Source organism: Zosterops lateralis (genome assembly GCF_965231275.1).
Source record: "Zosterops lateralis genome assembly, chromosome: 4".
Lineage (NCBI taxonomy): Eukaryota > Metazoa > Chordata > Aves > Passeriformes > Zosteropidae > Zosterops > Zosterops lateralis.
The window spans coordinates 29,580,751-29,596,707 of NC_139765.1; the positions used below are offsets into that span (position 1 = coordinate 29,580,751).

The 15,957-nt window shown below is 36.5% G+C and overlaps 1 protein-coding gene across 1 annotated transcript in view; it reads right to left on the reverse strand.

The window, feature by feature from the left end:
* Positions 1 to 15,957, reverse strand: part of PLXNC1 (plexin C1) — a gene marked incomplete at its 5' end in the record, with an annotated part of 70,173 nt that overhangs the window by 45,217 nt on the left and 8,999 nt on the right. Inside the window, 6 exons of the mRNA XM_083860244.1 lie at positions 745 to 814; positions 4,171 to 4,315; positions 5,332 to 5,446; positions 10,627 to 10,727; positions 12,744 to 12,878; positions 14,217 to 14,339. Of these exons, the coding sequence (XP_083716370.1) occupies positions 745 to 814; positions 4,171 to 4,315; positions 5,332 to 5,446; positions 10,627 to 10,727; positions 12,744 to 12,878; positions 14,217 to 14,339 (689 nt within the window). The remainder of the gene's footprint in view (positions 1 to 744; positions 815 to 4,170; positions 4,316 to 5,331; positions 5,447 to 10,626; positions 10,728 to 12,743; positions 12,879 to 14,216; positions 14,340 to 15,957) is intronic.

A 15,957-nucleotide genomic window follows, 5' to 3' on the forward strand; every position in this document is an offset into this window, starting at 1 on the left:
CAGGTGCTTATGAATTTGCCTTTTGCATAGAGGAGGAGCATTCTGAATGGGAACAGTGCAGTTACCTACCGCATGTATTAGCCAGATCTTTCTAAATATTAACAACCACCTATCATAAAGTGTTATCATAATGTTACATCATTCATGTACTGGGCATGAATGCTTCCTCTGCCAGCTCTCGACAAAGAGTCAAAAAATAATGTGTAAAGAAGAATAGGTATTCATTATTCCTATGAACAGATTAGATGTTACTTTCTGGTTTAATTCTATTCACGTTACCTATGGACCATATTTAAATTGCATCTGGGTCTAATTTAAAACAGCTTCACAAAGTGATTTTTAAGAATCTCTTGACTCCTCTAATCTAGGCCTTAAACTTAGTACCAGGGGCCTACCTTTTACCTAAGGACAAAAAGAATTTTAATGTCATTGTGACATCTTTTATTATCTCTTCAAGCACTTGTCATAAATTCAGTCATTGTAATGACTCTCCTACAGTTAAGTTTCCACAGTCCCATTAAATAAGAGTCATCAGAAGAAGTAGCTTTTTAAGGGGAGAAAAAAGAGAAGGAGTAGGAAGTGGGCCAAGAAAACAGATCTGACTATCTTTAGTGACATGTAGTTCCTTGATAAATACAAAAAAAAAAAAAAAAAAAAAAAAAAGGAATGATGAATGACTTTAGTCACTTTCCCACACACACGCATCAACCCCACAATGAACTTTAACAAGAATCAGGCTCTTACTTTTTCAACTGAAATGTTTGTGTGATATTCCAAGAGCTTGAGGACAGTGATGCTTCGAGAACTAGACAATCTGGAAAAATGCACATGTTAGGTATATGATGGATATTACAAGAAATAACTGTTTAAAAATAATTTGAGTTGAAAACTCAAACAAGCTTCTCTGTACTTGCACCTTCTCTCATACATTCACTCACACTTTTGACTGATAAAAATAACCAGATTTTGTCCTTCCACAGCCCTCCTTAGTGAAGTTATGCCAATGCGTTATACACACATATTAATTAAGTTTGATGCTATCACCACATGACAAATAAAAATAATGTAATTGTCAGGATATAGATAAGGAAAGGCTACCATGCAGCAGGGATATAAAATCATCTCTTAAAAAGCACACAGTGATATATACTGTGGTATAACAAGACCCTGAATTCAAGTCTTCTAACACAACAGACTGTTCTAATGCAAGAGACCCCACCATACCATACTTCTCTTTCTGTCTCACAGACTTGGTTTCAGAGTCTTCTTTTGTAATCTATGCAGTAGCAATTTTCATCCTATTTAAATCTTTTATGATTGCATGAGTCAATTTGCCATTATTTCAGCTAGCAATTACTATACCAACAATTCACTGGCAGCTGTGGTATGAAAGAGTATCATCTCTTAGGAGCAGAATACCACATCGAACAGTAGAATTAGATATATACCACTTAAGCCATGGTCTCTTTCATCTGTGTGCCTGCAGATGTGTAGTCTGTGAAATGAATGGCTGCCCGAGATCAAATGAAACCCGTGTTTGCAGACTTTTCTGACTTCTCTATGCTAGAAAGTAGCTAGCTTTTCAATCCAGAAAAGTTACACAGATTTTAAGTGTATCTATCTTGCAAAGGTAGAGAAACCTTAGTCTTTATCACAGGCTGGCCTATTCAGATGAAAGCCAGCTTTGGCTACATCGACACTGTTAATGTAGATATCTCCTACCTCCACACGGCAGCATGGCACTGCATGCTCACTGCAAAGGTCGTCTGAACTGCTTGTTAGAAATAGCCCTTGGGACCACTCGTATGTTCAAACACCTTACTAAATGGATAGCAGAGTTTGACTCTAATGCATTTTTATCCTTAAAGATGTGAGTGCAGACAGACATTCTGAAATCCTTCATCAGACACCTATTTGCATCTCCAGAAATCTATTTATCAGAAGAAATCTGATGTGTTGACACACAATTGCCTAAATCATTTGCCTAAATCAATATATGAGAAATGTCTCAAGCCATGAGCTACAGAAAAAGTAAAATACTCCTAATATTTTTGTAGTAGTAGTAAGCAAAAGTAAGGCATTTAGCTCCTTCTGGCAGAGACTGTCTTTTATTTTAAGCTTGTATAAATACTTTAAAAACAACACTGTCACATAGGCTTTCCTGATTCTGTCTGTGCTGAAATTAATGGAACCTATTATTTTCTGTATGGTCTGGGCTGACATTTTAAAATGCATTAGACTGCACTGAGAAGCAGGTATTTTCAAAATGTTTTTTCCAGGAAATTATACCAAAAGGAGTTTTGCAAGTACATCCTCTTGCGAAACTGAGGTCACTTTACAGGAGATACCATAAATAGTCAATGTTACTTCGCATTTGGGTTATCCACTAAGACATCTCAGTTCATAGGAGCATGTGATGGCAGTATACTAGCAGGCACAAGCTAACTTCATAGCTCTCTGGTTAACACTGCCAAATGGCTCATTTTTGGCACAAAGCACAGGCAAGGTGAGCTGGCTTCCATAACAACTGTTCTCTGAAAACCTGCTAATGGAATTAACAGAAACCTTTTGTCTGTGAAGACAGAGAACCAAACTATATAGTACATAATTACAAGAAAACATGGCTTTTGGGACTGGGTCAATAAAGGACATCTCCCTCTTAAAAAATCCACTAATAGTGTTTACAAAAGACAGCTTAATAGATCAAAATACTCATAGATATCACTCCAGCTGTCACATTCTAGTGACAGTCTTTCCTTCTCAATTCCCAGTGCTGGACAGGAACTCGACACAACATTTCTGTGATGCTGGAGGAGTTTGTCCCATACAGCCTCCTGAGATCCAAATATTCCAAAGAACCTTCTTTAGGGGCAAGGGTCCCTGAGAGAGAGAGCTCTTTATAGCACTGAGCTCTTTGGAACAACAGGTACTTGAAAATACTTGGTAACATTTCATTCCTCTTCCAACACCAAGGTTTTGTAAGAGAATCAGATTCATGCACAGTATTCCATGTTCTTTGGGCTATATTATTGAGGAAGAGCTAGAGGCAAGGCATTTGTCTGAATTTTCTGTTTCCATTCAAGACACTTAAGAACATGCAGGAATCCTTGTGTTTGCTATCTGTTTCTTAGTTTAGATTAAAACTCTCTTTTGCATTCTGACATAAGCAACTTTAAGAAGGCCAATCTCTGTTAAAAAAGCTTTGTGCTTCAATACAGACTCTTGAAGAAACGCAAGGGTGACATTGCCCTACTATCAGTCAAGTAAGACCCCACTGTGAAGGATCATGATCTGATCCTTGAGACCAAAGCCTAAAGAACAGCTCAAAAGTCCAGACATTCAGTAATTTACCACCTCATTCTAAAACTCATAGCTGTCCATTAGATACACAACCCAGATCAGAAGCATCATGCATCCAACACAAACTGCTCAGGTATCTAACTCTGAGAATCATTGGTAAACAAAGTAGTTTAAGAATTATTGCAAAATGCTTCAAACAGTAATTCAGAGGGATGAATGAAATCAAGTCAAAAGGATGTACCAACCAAACTGCCCCTGAACCATCTATTTTTCTGCTAATCGTCTACATTGTGCAATAACTTTCTCATTGTGTCTAAGTTAGGTTGAAACAGTTAATTAAATGTTAAGATTATTTATTGTACAGACATTCATAATTAGATTCTCCTCTTATTTATGTTAGTACAGTTTCTTGCAAAAACAAATTCTGTTTGCAGATTAGAGAAGAGTTAGGATGGGTTAATTTGTCAAGGCAAAGCATTAGATCAACACTGCTTCCATTGCTCCAGCCAGCTTGATTGTCATTGCATTTATCTTAAGTTTCCTTAGACAGTTATTAATAGTACCGTGTAAATAAATATTCTAATGCTTAAGCACAGCACTGCCACAGGGTCAACTGAAGAAGCTGCTTCCAGCCACAGGGTGATGTGTGTTATTACTTCTACAAAGGATTCCATATTAACAAAACTTCAATCACCAAGAACACTGTGAGTATACTCAAATCACTCGACAAAATATGAATTATTTTTCTTTAATGACATTTAATAAAAAGCATTATGTACTTTCACACTCACTAGGCCTGTATTTATGCAGTACTCCCCAGTATTAAAGGACAGTGAATAAGCATTAAATACATGTAATAGTAAAACATACCATTATCAGTTATCCTCAGAGTGGTTAGATTGCAGAAACAGGATGAATTTTTCAGCACTACGTTTTCATAAAATATTTCAACAGCTGTTACAATTTTTATCATACAGAAAGTAAGGGGTTTGCTTACATTTGCAGTCACAACAACCTATAAAACAATAAAAATGAGAATACAACGGGAGAGTGTTATACTTGCTAAGTCGTCACCTTGTCTTTACAGAAAAAGACAAACTATGAAATGCATAAAACTAAAATTTTTGTGGTGAAAGCAGAAAATTCACTAAGTAAACTCTCAAAGGAGAGTGACTCTCCCAACTGAAGAAGCAATACAGAAAGAGTTCTGAAAGTAACAGCATCGCTTACTTCCAGAAATTAAATGGATCTGTATGGTATGTTAGCAAGCAATCTTAAATAATTTTGGATTTTAAAACTAGAATTTTGCTGTGTTATATTCCTTTAAAAATATTTAAGTTTGAATATTTAATATTCTTACTTCTTATAAGCAAGAATCTTCACAGAGAGAGATCGTTTACATCCGTAACCAAAGAGCACTTTAATTATGAAACAGAACTTATATTGTAATGAATTATCCTTTGTTTCTGGCTGAGAGTGCTTTACAAATATGATTACATTAGTGTATTCAATCAGGAAATCAGAAACAATAGCATGCAGATTAAGTGGCCAGTCACAATAGTTGATAATCAAATATTCAAGGCTGCATGTGCTGTGAACAGATACAGAGTAAAGACTAATATCAAGCATTTAAGAATTTGTGTTAGCATATGTGTCTCAGTGAATGTTTTCTAACTTGTTATGAAGCTCAGAACTTCCACACTGCACTTGATATACAGTTACTGGAAATATTAAAATAGCTGATACAGTGATACAATGGAAACATCGCCTGAGCTGGCATAGTGAATATTTGATTTTTTTACTTAACATCATGAAGTATAGCTTCAGGATAAATTTCATAGGAGAAGAGGGGAACATCTATCTAGTTCACACATTCAGTTTACTGAGCTTTCCAAGATATTTGCCAGTTGTTGGGGTAAGAGGAACTAATATATGGAACACAGTGACAAAAGAAGACAAGCTGCAATAAGCAACAAAATTACGTATTTTAAGTCACAATAAACAAACACACATAAAACTGGGTGTACATACCTGATATTTGGCAGGGAAACTTAGCAGGATTTTCAGATCTTTATCAGGTGCATGTGAAATGTTATACCAACCATTTATGCTGTTTGAATGTGTACAATTTTCTTTTAATGTGCACCTAAAAGTATACATAAAATTATACTAGCCTCCTTATCATGCCTTTGACTTCAGACACTGTACTTCAACTTATTTAAAGTTATTGATTTTTTCAGGAACACTATTGATTTATTTTTTTTTACAGGAATATGGTTATAACTGCAAAAAGCTTCAGGAAAACAATCAGTAAAATCTTCTGCTTATCAAAACTAATTACAATGCATTGATATATGCTTGAGGGTTTTGATTAAGTCAATGAGACTCAGGCAAATATGAGATGCTTGGCCAGTAACAGTGGAATTGGTAGCCTGGGATGGAATCCATTGTCTCCAGCTTGACTGCTTCATTGTACAGCTCTAGATCTGATCCCTCTGCTGCCCCCAGCCCCCTCTACACTTTTTGGTGAGAAATATGTTCTTTAGGGAACAATTTGCCTACCCTGTTCTAGACACTCATACAAAAAATGAACTGAACCACACTACAGAAACTGCTTGTTCTCTTCAGAGGATATAAGAAGGGATGGGAACTCAAATGTAGAGCTATACAACGAATGTGCATAGCTGATGAGATGCATCCTCTTCCCTACACTTCTTTGTCACCCACTAATATGAATGGCAATCCTTGCCTTTTTTGTCAGTGCACTTGGTTAAAAACACCAGATTTGAAAAGGTTCAAAATAGATTTCTCTGTCTTCAAACACAAAATGAATTGCAGAATTGGGATAGCTCAAAGTAAATACAAATGTTAGAGATGCCAAATTGTAGGAAACAAACTGTGCAACAAAAAATTAAGGAAGAATGAGGAAATGCTGGGATACAAAGATTACACATAGTAAAAAGATTACATGTGTTATAAGAAAATGACAACACAGGCATACAAAATAGATGGACGATCAATGAGTTTGAAAGGTGAATCCTTAAAATGCTGTCTGCTGTCGACAGTTAATGAACAATTCATAGATTAAGCATCTTTAAACAACTCCAAGTAATTTCATACAGTTAGCAATTAAAGAAAAGTGGTAAATGAATATATCTTAATATAATACTAAGATTCAATATTTATAAATAAATGTAACATTTAATAGTTTTAATTCTACTTTTCTACCAAATGTAGAAGCATGTATGGCTTCAATCCTATGAACAGTGACATCTGCCTAAACAAACCATTTCTTCACTAAAAACTGGAAATGAATTAGCAGTTGCAAAGTATGGGCCTTCTTCATGAAGAGCTCACTGTAAAAACATCATTCACAAACAATGTGTCTTCTCTCCAAAATGAAAAACATATTCAACAAAAAATGTCGACCACATTCTGAAATGCCCAAAATAACCCCACAAATCTTAGGAATCATAAAGTCATCTTCTCTGCAGATCAAGATGTTGGCAACTGGAATGCAGTTAAGCACAAGGTCACTTCCTTTGTGGTCTAACTCAGGAAACTGAGTTCCTGCTGCACAAGAACCCAGTAGGGCTTTGCATCTGAATACATTCAGATCATAATGATACTGTAATAAATTGGGACTATGTACGCCTGATGTATTTCAAACTGCCTGAGCTAGGGCAAATTTCAGTCTCATTTATATCTCTCTTTACCCTACTGAGCTCACAAAGGTCCATTGGCACCACAGATTCAGAGCCACAGAAGATGGGATCCGTCATCAACAGATGTGCACAAACCACATTCTCAGATACACACGGGCAGGGAAATCGCACTGGCAATGAGGAAAGACAAACAACATTCTACAGCTTCTGACAGGGTGAGGATTACAATGGTAAAGGTGCAAGGCAACGTACTCGCAGTGCATGGTACTAAATAAGTGTATGCATTTCAGTGATGCTAATATCGAAATATTAAAAAAGAAAACTGTTTATCAAGCTGAATATTTACAACTGTCCCAGGAAGAAGCTGCTTACTTTCTTAGACTGCCTGAGGCACACAAGCAGTGAACCTGTTTCCCTCATCTGCAATGAAGAATCTGAGAGTTTAATTGCAAAACCAGTAATGCCACCAGGGTCTTTCTGTGAGGGGAAAATGCATCTTTTGTTGCTCTAAAAGCTGACCTTTAACACTAACAGTGAGCTGTGGAGAACAGTCATTTTCATAGGAAGCAGCCACACCTAATGCTCCTCAGCATAAATTCTCAAAATTGCCCTGCAAAGGCCAAGAGCAAAATAATTCCACTCACTTAAAGATGAAATTATTCTGCAATACCCCTATTTTTAGAAAATTCATATTGATTGCAAGTACTTTGAATGAATATAACAGATAAATATTATTTGTGAACAACATGATTCTGAAAATCAACAAACAGATTCAGACAATTAAATCTGGCTTTCCTGGAAAGGTGAACAGGACCTTATACAAGTATAAAGGTATAAGGTATGAAACCCTTGGATCAGATTTCAGACATGCATAGGTATGTGTACAGAGAAAAGCAGAGTCAAGATTTTGTTTTAATATTCCCCAGAAAACTAGTTCTTTATACTACTAAAGATTTCTTTACACAATTAGAACTGAGTTCCTCTTATTTCACTATGATAACAAAATACTTATGCACACTGGTTCATTCGTATTTACTTAAGTCTCTGCTTCACTAATCCTTGTCAACTACAGATCCTAACATACTTGCCTTCTCTGTCCTGCTAAAGCATACTGATTTCCTCATGGAATGAGAACATGCTTTCAGAGAAAATTGTGGCTTCCTTCTTTCTCCAACATACCAATCCCAGAATGAAGTCCAAAGACATCTCACACATTGACTATGTTCAAAAGTAACTCTGGTCATGTTAGATATTTATTGTGTTGTTTCCATATGGAAAATGCATGTAAAACATCAATACCTTGTATTGGAATTGTATTTCAGCATAATTCAGGTAAATCTGATTCATTTACAGAAAACCTATAAATATTAGGAGAAATCACACAATGCTGTGACTAACTAGTTTGAATGATGGCAAGTGAAAAGGAGAATTAATATATTAGTCCCTATGGAAGAAAGAGTAGAAATAGGAACAGTAGAAACATTTTGTTTCATTTTGTTTTCACTTGCAATGAGATGCACACATTTTTTCATTAAAGGATTGGATTTTAATTCATACTGTCCTTAAAATTAAGCAATAGCATTGCTAGTAAGTTTTATGTAAAACTGGAGTGTGTATTTTATTTTACAGAAAATTTATTTCCCTGTAAAAGTAGAAAACATATAATTGATCTCAAAATTATTATGGAATTCATTGTTTTAGCTGACACATATGGACTTTGACTAAAATACTGGCTAAAAACATCTTCCTCTTTTCTTAAAGTTTCACTCAGAGGTGTCTCTTCACAAAGCCAAATATTTAACGACATTAAGTATTTAACAGTAAAAAATTATGTGGGTGTTGAACAGGACTCGTATTATAGTAATTCATTTTTTCTCCAAAAGAGTACATTATTTCTGTTTCAATCAAACGGAAACTTTTGGTGATTCCCCTCATAAGCAGGGGATTTACTGAGTAATAAGAGTTATTCACAATTTCTTTATAAGGTAATTAAAAGCCTGAAAAGCTTAGCACTGTAACATACAAAGCTTCTAACAAGGGAGCAAAAGAGTGTTTGAAGAAAACACATTACAGAATAAATACCTTCTCTCTTCCAAAAACTGTCTTTGCCAACACAAAGTTGCAGATCTTCAGCAAAATCATGCTAACACCAAATGGGTAACAAACCAAAATGAGCGGTATTAACCTTGTAAAAGAGGGTACTAGTGGAATTCCTCAAAAATCCATCTTATAGACACTTCAGTTTAAGATTTTAATCACTGGTAAATTGGCAAAAAAGAAGGTTTACACTGTTGACATCTGCTGATGATACGGAGTTGGGAACATTAACATGCAAAGGAAGATAAGAATATCACACAGGAAAATTTGGATAACCTTGAAATGGAATGACATTTCAGAGCATACAGTACAAGAACATCTACCTACAGCAATAAAAATCTCACAACCCATATGTGTTATAGACTGGAAACTCCTCAGTTGGAAATACAACAAAGAAAGAGAAGGACCTGGGGGCATTATTTGATCATGGATGATTGTGGCCTATCAATGTGATGCTGTCATGAAAAAGACGTTTGTGATCTCAGAACACACTAAGATGCTTCCTGGATAGACTGATTGAACAACATTAAGCAAGACACAGCTGAAATCTCTTCTGGAACACTTTGAGAGTCCTGGCCATCCTTGTCTTAAAAGGACGCATAAATTTCACAGAAGGATTCCTGGAGTGGAGGCAAGAAATGAGTGTCTCATGTGAGAGGACCTTAGTGAAGTTCACTGTTTAAGCACACCAAAATGAAAGGAGAGAGGGGGGGAGAGAGAGAGAGAGAGAGAGACTGTGCTTTCACAAAAACATTGAAGAGGTGAGTGTGAGGGAGTGGGGGGGACTTATTCAGGCAAAGGTGATGTGAACACCAGAACAAGTAACTATAACCTGTCCATAAACATACACATGATGAAAATGAGCAGACATATTTTTACCAGCAAAAAATGAGACTGTCAGGAAGCTGCAGAACCAGGGCAGGAAGGACAAAAAGCCTATCTAGATTTAGGATGGTCTTTTGCAAATCTTCAGTTTTACATGATGTGGTTGCTTGCAATTTCTAAGAGTAGGCCTGATGACCCAGGAATTTTTCCAGCCCAGGCCCCAGATGTAAAATATATTTCAAACCTGCTTCAAAGTAAGTGTCAAAATTAATGATTCAAATGTGAGAATGAAGTATTTAGAGAGAAATTCTCCTTTGGCCTAAACCAAAGTCAGTGGTTCTAAAAAATGAACTACCAATACTGAAGACAACTAAGCATTCTTTCCTCATTCTCACATACAAGAGATATTAGCTAGTAAGATGTTTCAAGCATAAGTATACAGTTTTATCTCTCAATATGGAAAACAAAAATATCTCTTCTAAAAGCAAAATTATTTCTTATTCTTAGCCCAAGATACATTTTATGGGTAGATCTCCAAAATCTGAGGGTTACATAGTTTTTCAAAAGTGCTGAGTTCCCTTTCACATGACAAGGAAGTGCCTCACATTTATGGCTATGACTGATTCCACAAAAAATCAGTAGATACAATCTTGATGTTGAATAGCCCCAAGCCAGTCAAAATGTACACTGACTAGTAGTGCTCTACTTTTATATGACAGTCTAAAATAATGAAAGATACCTTCGATTGAAAGCACACCACCCACAGTAGGGGTCCTTTGCAGATAAGCATTCTTGCTCAGAAGCAAATCTACCGCAATTTGCAACTGGTATTCTTCTCACCTGAAACCAAAGAATGCAATAACACATTGAATTAATAAAGCCTCCATGAACAGGGAACTTGAAGGTTACCATTAAAAATCTGACAGCAACCAAGCACAATCCCTCCGGGGAAGTCTCCTTATGGATTCCCCTCTGCCAGAAGACCTTTGGATAGAAATATGCAGCCTATTTTGCACACACTGTATTTTGCCATCAGATGATTAAACACCTCTGACTGTAAAAATTTGGTTCTACTACTCAAAGGCCAGCATGGGCAGATTAATGCAAGAAAGACTGATCAGCATAGTGAATTACAGATAATAATAGAAGGGAGGTATATTTTACAAATAATGTTCTGCTTAGCAGAACACCATTTTCCTCTCCTCAGAATGGGGATACTTAAATGATTGATGAAGGTGCATCCAAAAATGCATGCACATAACAAAATGCATCTGTGTTTGCATCACCATGTCGGGTTACTGCATGTGCACACTAGAACAAACGCATGCAACTGCTTAGCATGCATGAAAATGCCATTTCAAGTAAGTAAATGTAGGTAATTGCAGCTATATTGTATGTATCTATACTTGTACATTCAGCTTGAATATCCTAGCCAGCCATTTTCAGAAAAGGAAAGGAAAAAGAAAAAGAGAAAGCTGATTACAAATACTGATACAAATAATGTGATTAATTACAATGTGAATTAATGATCTTAGTAAGAAAAACTAATTCAAACCATATTTTACAAATTTGCAAGAATTAGAAGTTCTTATATTTGTCAACAGAAACAAGGAAACACTGCTTCCTGCAAAATTTTATTTACTGTTTTTTCCATCCATATATTGTAAAATTCAATTTATCTGAAGGTGTGTGTGATAATCAAAAAACCAGTCATAATCCTAGATTACTACCAAGTTAAAGAAGACAATGTAGAAGCCTTATTTCAGCTCCAAGAGATGATCAGAGAAGTGCATTTATTCCTAAAAGCTGTTGTTCCTCTATAACAACTTGGTCTTTTACCAAAGCTAAAGAAAATTCAAGTCTTACTTTGAATATCTATGTATACTTTAGACTGAGATTTCAATTCCTTCTGTATTTGTGACAGATGTTTTATATCAGTCAGGGGTTCTCCTACCAACTTACCCCTGCTCTATAACAGCAGGCTAAAACACCATGTTCACCGAGAGAAAAGTGATTTTATTGTAAGTGATGGTAATTAAGTGCTGGGTGAAATCCTGTTCAGCTAAGATGGACAGCAAGCCCTTAAGCTTTCAATGCCATCTTTCCCACTGCTGGTGAGACAAAGGGATTTTCTGATTGCTGCTCAGTAGCCCTGCTGGAAGATGTGCTGCAACAACTGCACTGGCTCCAGGGAGCCACTCACTGCTTGACATGCAGCTCCAACACGTCTGCAGCAGCTCTCAGCCACTCCTGAACTCCTTGGCCTCACTATGCACACACACTGCTCACTTTTCAATGTCCTTTTGTTTGGTTCTTTAGAAGTCTATGCCTAACTGAAGACAATGGGAATTTTATCACTGATTACAGCTGTATCACTGATTTCATCAGAACTAAGGCTTCAAAACCATCTCTCAAATTAAGAGACTTCTCCACTTTGGAAACTCCTTAACTGACTGGCACACCCTGACCTGCCAACATCTGGATTTCTTTGTCTCCAAAGAGTGTACAAGTCTTTTTGCTATCTCTAAGATTGACTCTACATAATCTGCATTTTTCTGCCTTCAGGAAAAACAGAAACAAACACTCTCTTGGCAGAATGGCATAAAATAAGAATGGAATTAAGGGTACTGCTGGATCATAGCAACACTGGGCAACACCATGACAGCAGAAGCTCTTCCAAGCTCTGCAGCCCTAACTTAGACAACGTAACCAGATATTAGATGTAAAGTTGGTAACTGCAGTTTGCATATTAAAAGTCTAACTCTGACACAAACCGATGCATCACTTATAAAGTGGTATAAATCCTTAAAGCAGTAGTTTATATGAATTTATTATTTTATTAAACGTCATACTTACCTTATTGGCAGAGGACAGATAGATGTAGTTATTATTCACGGGATCAAGTCGTAGTTTGGGGAAAATGGAAGTTTCTTCCTCAATTTCATATAAAACCTCTGGGCAATTAGATTTCATATCCTCATTAAGAACAGCCTAAAACATGTGTAATTAAATTATTCCCATGTTCTTTTATTGATCACTCAACATCTTAAATAAAAGCCTAATTTCAGTTACATCAAAGCTTCTGAGATGAATTACTGTGATATGATTCAATTCACCTACTGCACTGGTCCTCACACTGGAAAAGGATGCAGGAAGAGACCATAAGAATAGAATTTCAACAAAATCCATGCTAGACACATTTAGCACTGAATTTGGCACTGGTTTAGCATATGAAACATGCCTTCCACCAAGCCTGTTACTGATTGATTCGGAAACTGAATGTGGAAGAAAAGCCTATATCCCAAAATCGCAACCTTTTACTCTTATCAATGGAGAAGAAAGTATTAGCCTTCAGAAAACAAACTAACATTCAGACATGCATAAAATAAAAAGGAACTTACAGAAATTTCTTCGTGGCTACTCAAAGTATACAACTGTTTTCCACCTCCCTTGGCACAGAATTCAAGGGAATCAGAGACCCCAGATACTTCATTTTGCAAGTCAATGACCACACCAACACTGGTCTTTCATGACTAAACAAGGGAGATGTGTTCACTGTCTCCACTGTGTTAAGGAGACATGGAAGACTTCAATTTCATTCTTCTTTATCAAAAGCAAAATGAAATCAAATGGACAAAGCTTTTCAAGGTCTCTACTATATTCCTCTCCAAATGTCTGCTTAATAAAGTCAGTGAACGAGAGTCATCCTTTGCAGTGCAGACAGGAAATGTCTATACTGCAAAAAAGACGTTCTCGCAAAACCCAGAAAAAATTAAAGCATAAAAGACATTTGACTGGATGGTTAAAATGTTTGATAATGAGATAAGATTACTTTCACTTTCAAGCAATGGATTTAAGTTAGCGCAGGCCAACTATTCAGAAGCTAAGACAAAATAAACCTTGACTTTTCTCTCTAATGGACAGCTTTTCACATCACACAGGCAAACAAACAAATTCACTTCCAAAATCAAACGGTATTTAATATTTCTACTGAAAAATCAAAGCAAGGAGGGAAACAAGGCAAAATAACTGAGAACTCCACAGTCTGTAAATTAATACTGTGGGCATTAGCGTTTTAATGAAATGTTTACTTGAGTTTTAGCAGGGTACGTAACTGCTTTTTAAAGTTATCTTGCTCTCCAAATGGTCATACAGCAAATACATACAAATGCTGTATGGTCATACAGCAGTTATTTCCCAAACAAAAAAAAAAAGACATTCAGGGGATTATATTTGTTTACAATACACTGAATAAACCAGGAAATATTTACCCACTTGAGCAGCAGCAGCAGCTGGTGGAGAAGAGAAGAACTGCTAGACTCAGCTTACCTTCAGTAACTGTCCATCATCTGTTCCCAAAAAGAGAACTATACGATTCAAAACAACTGTGCCATAAACAGCCACTAATCCGGAGTGAATCAAGGTAGGTAATTTCTTGATTGATGGTGGCTTCTGAGAATCAGATATAAGAAAAACATATTAAAAAATCATTCACCTATACTCCAAAACTTTGACGAAAAGACAAATCCTTGAAAAGATTCTCAAAGAACCCAACTTTAGACAATACTTTGAGTAACATTCTAATTCTGACACAGTTTCAGAGTAACACATTATTGAAAACTACAAATGAAACTAGTTTTTCATATATGACAACTGGTCATATCTGTAACAAGTATCTGCTGCAGTTAAATCACCGACTTCAGTGGGATACAGACTCAGCACAGCAGTAGTAAGTTACTTTGCAATAGGATTTCTCTTTTTGGGACATAAGTCCTGGGGTTATTCAGAATTTCCAGTTGCTCTCAGTGAAGCCATGCTTTGCTATCACCTGAAGGCTAGATACACTCAGCAACCACTTTCAAAGGTATGCAAATATTCTGGAGAAGGGAGACACTTCAAACAAACAGTGTCTACGTGTATAAAAATGCAAACCTTCATCTTCCTTGACACTAGAGGAAGTAAAGATTTGTGTATTACATAAATATAAAAATGAGATAAAGCAATATAAAGTTCACATCATAGAGAACATAAATGTAGCTGTGTGAGCTTTAAAATCAACACGTTACCCTCAATTCTCCATCCCACCGGGAGGAAATTAAGTGGCAAACACATGTAAGGAGTTCATGAAAAAAACATCATGCAGGAAATCCCTGTATCTTGTGCAATGAAAAACCAAACCAAATAACCCTGATTGTAGATGAACGAGTGTTGAAAGGAAATCTACATGTGTGAGAGTAGGACCATTTACCAGGGGAACTCCCTAGAAGCCCAGGTGTCTTCTTAGTAAGCAGTATCCCAGTTTTAAAGTCCTCTAATTGCTCTAAGTCAATATCTGTGGTAGACATTGCCAAAGGTGTGATCCCACTGCTCTCCAAATGGGTCCAACCCCAGCCAAGCTTTACTTCACCTTCTCTGTATGTTTTCCACCGAACTTAGTTAAGGCAATGATGTGCCTAGAAAATGCTCTGTAAATCTACCTACTTACATCTTCATTTGAGTCATGCTCCTCATCACATGAACATGTGGCTGCACACACACCAGTGCTGGCACAAAGGAGTGGCAGGCATGGAGAGGTAGGAGACAAGAGCTCAGGTAACACTAGGTCCTTGGGAACAAGCTCTGTAGGTTAGCTTGCAAAATCCAGAATTTCAGCCTCAAGAACAAATTCCTAAAACCTACAGGAACCCTCTGAGTGCAAGAGCCTATTTCACTTTAATGCACAAAACAAAGTGTGGAACGGACCATCAAAACTAACATTCAGAAGAAAGGTGAAGGCATTTCTCAAAGTTATGAAGCAAATCCATAACACAGTAAAAGCTGAATTCAACTGTCTTGCATGCTATGATGCTGTCTTAACCCCAAAAAGTCTTTCCACTAGAAATATTTTTTTTTCTGAACTGCAATCCTAAGTCAATTAACATGTTCTTCAGTCATCTGAATTATTTTAATTAGCTCGAAAGAACAGCCACTTGGAATAAAAGAAGACTTGATTAACTTTCATATTTAAAATCACTGTTTCTTTTTTCATGCAGCAGGAAGAAGACACAGGGAACTGTCATGCACTGGCACA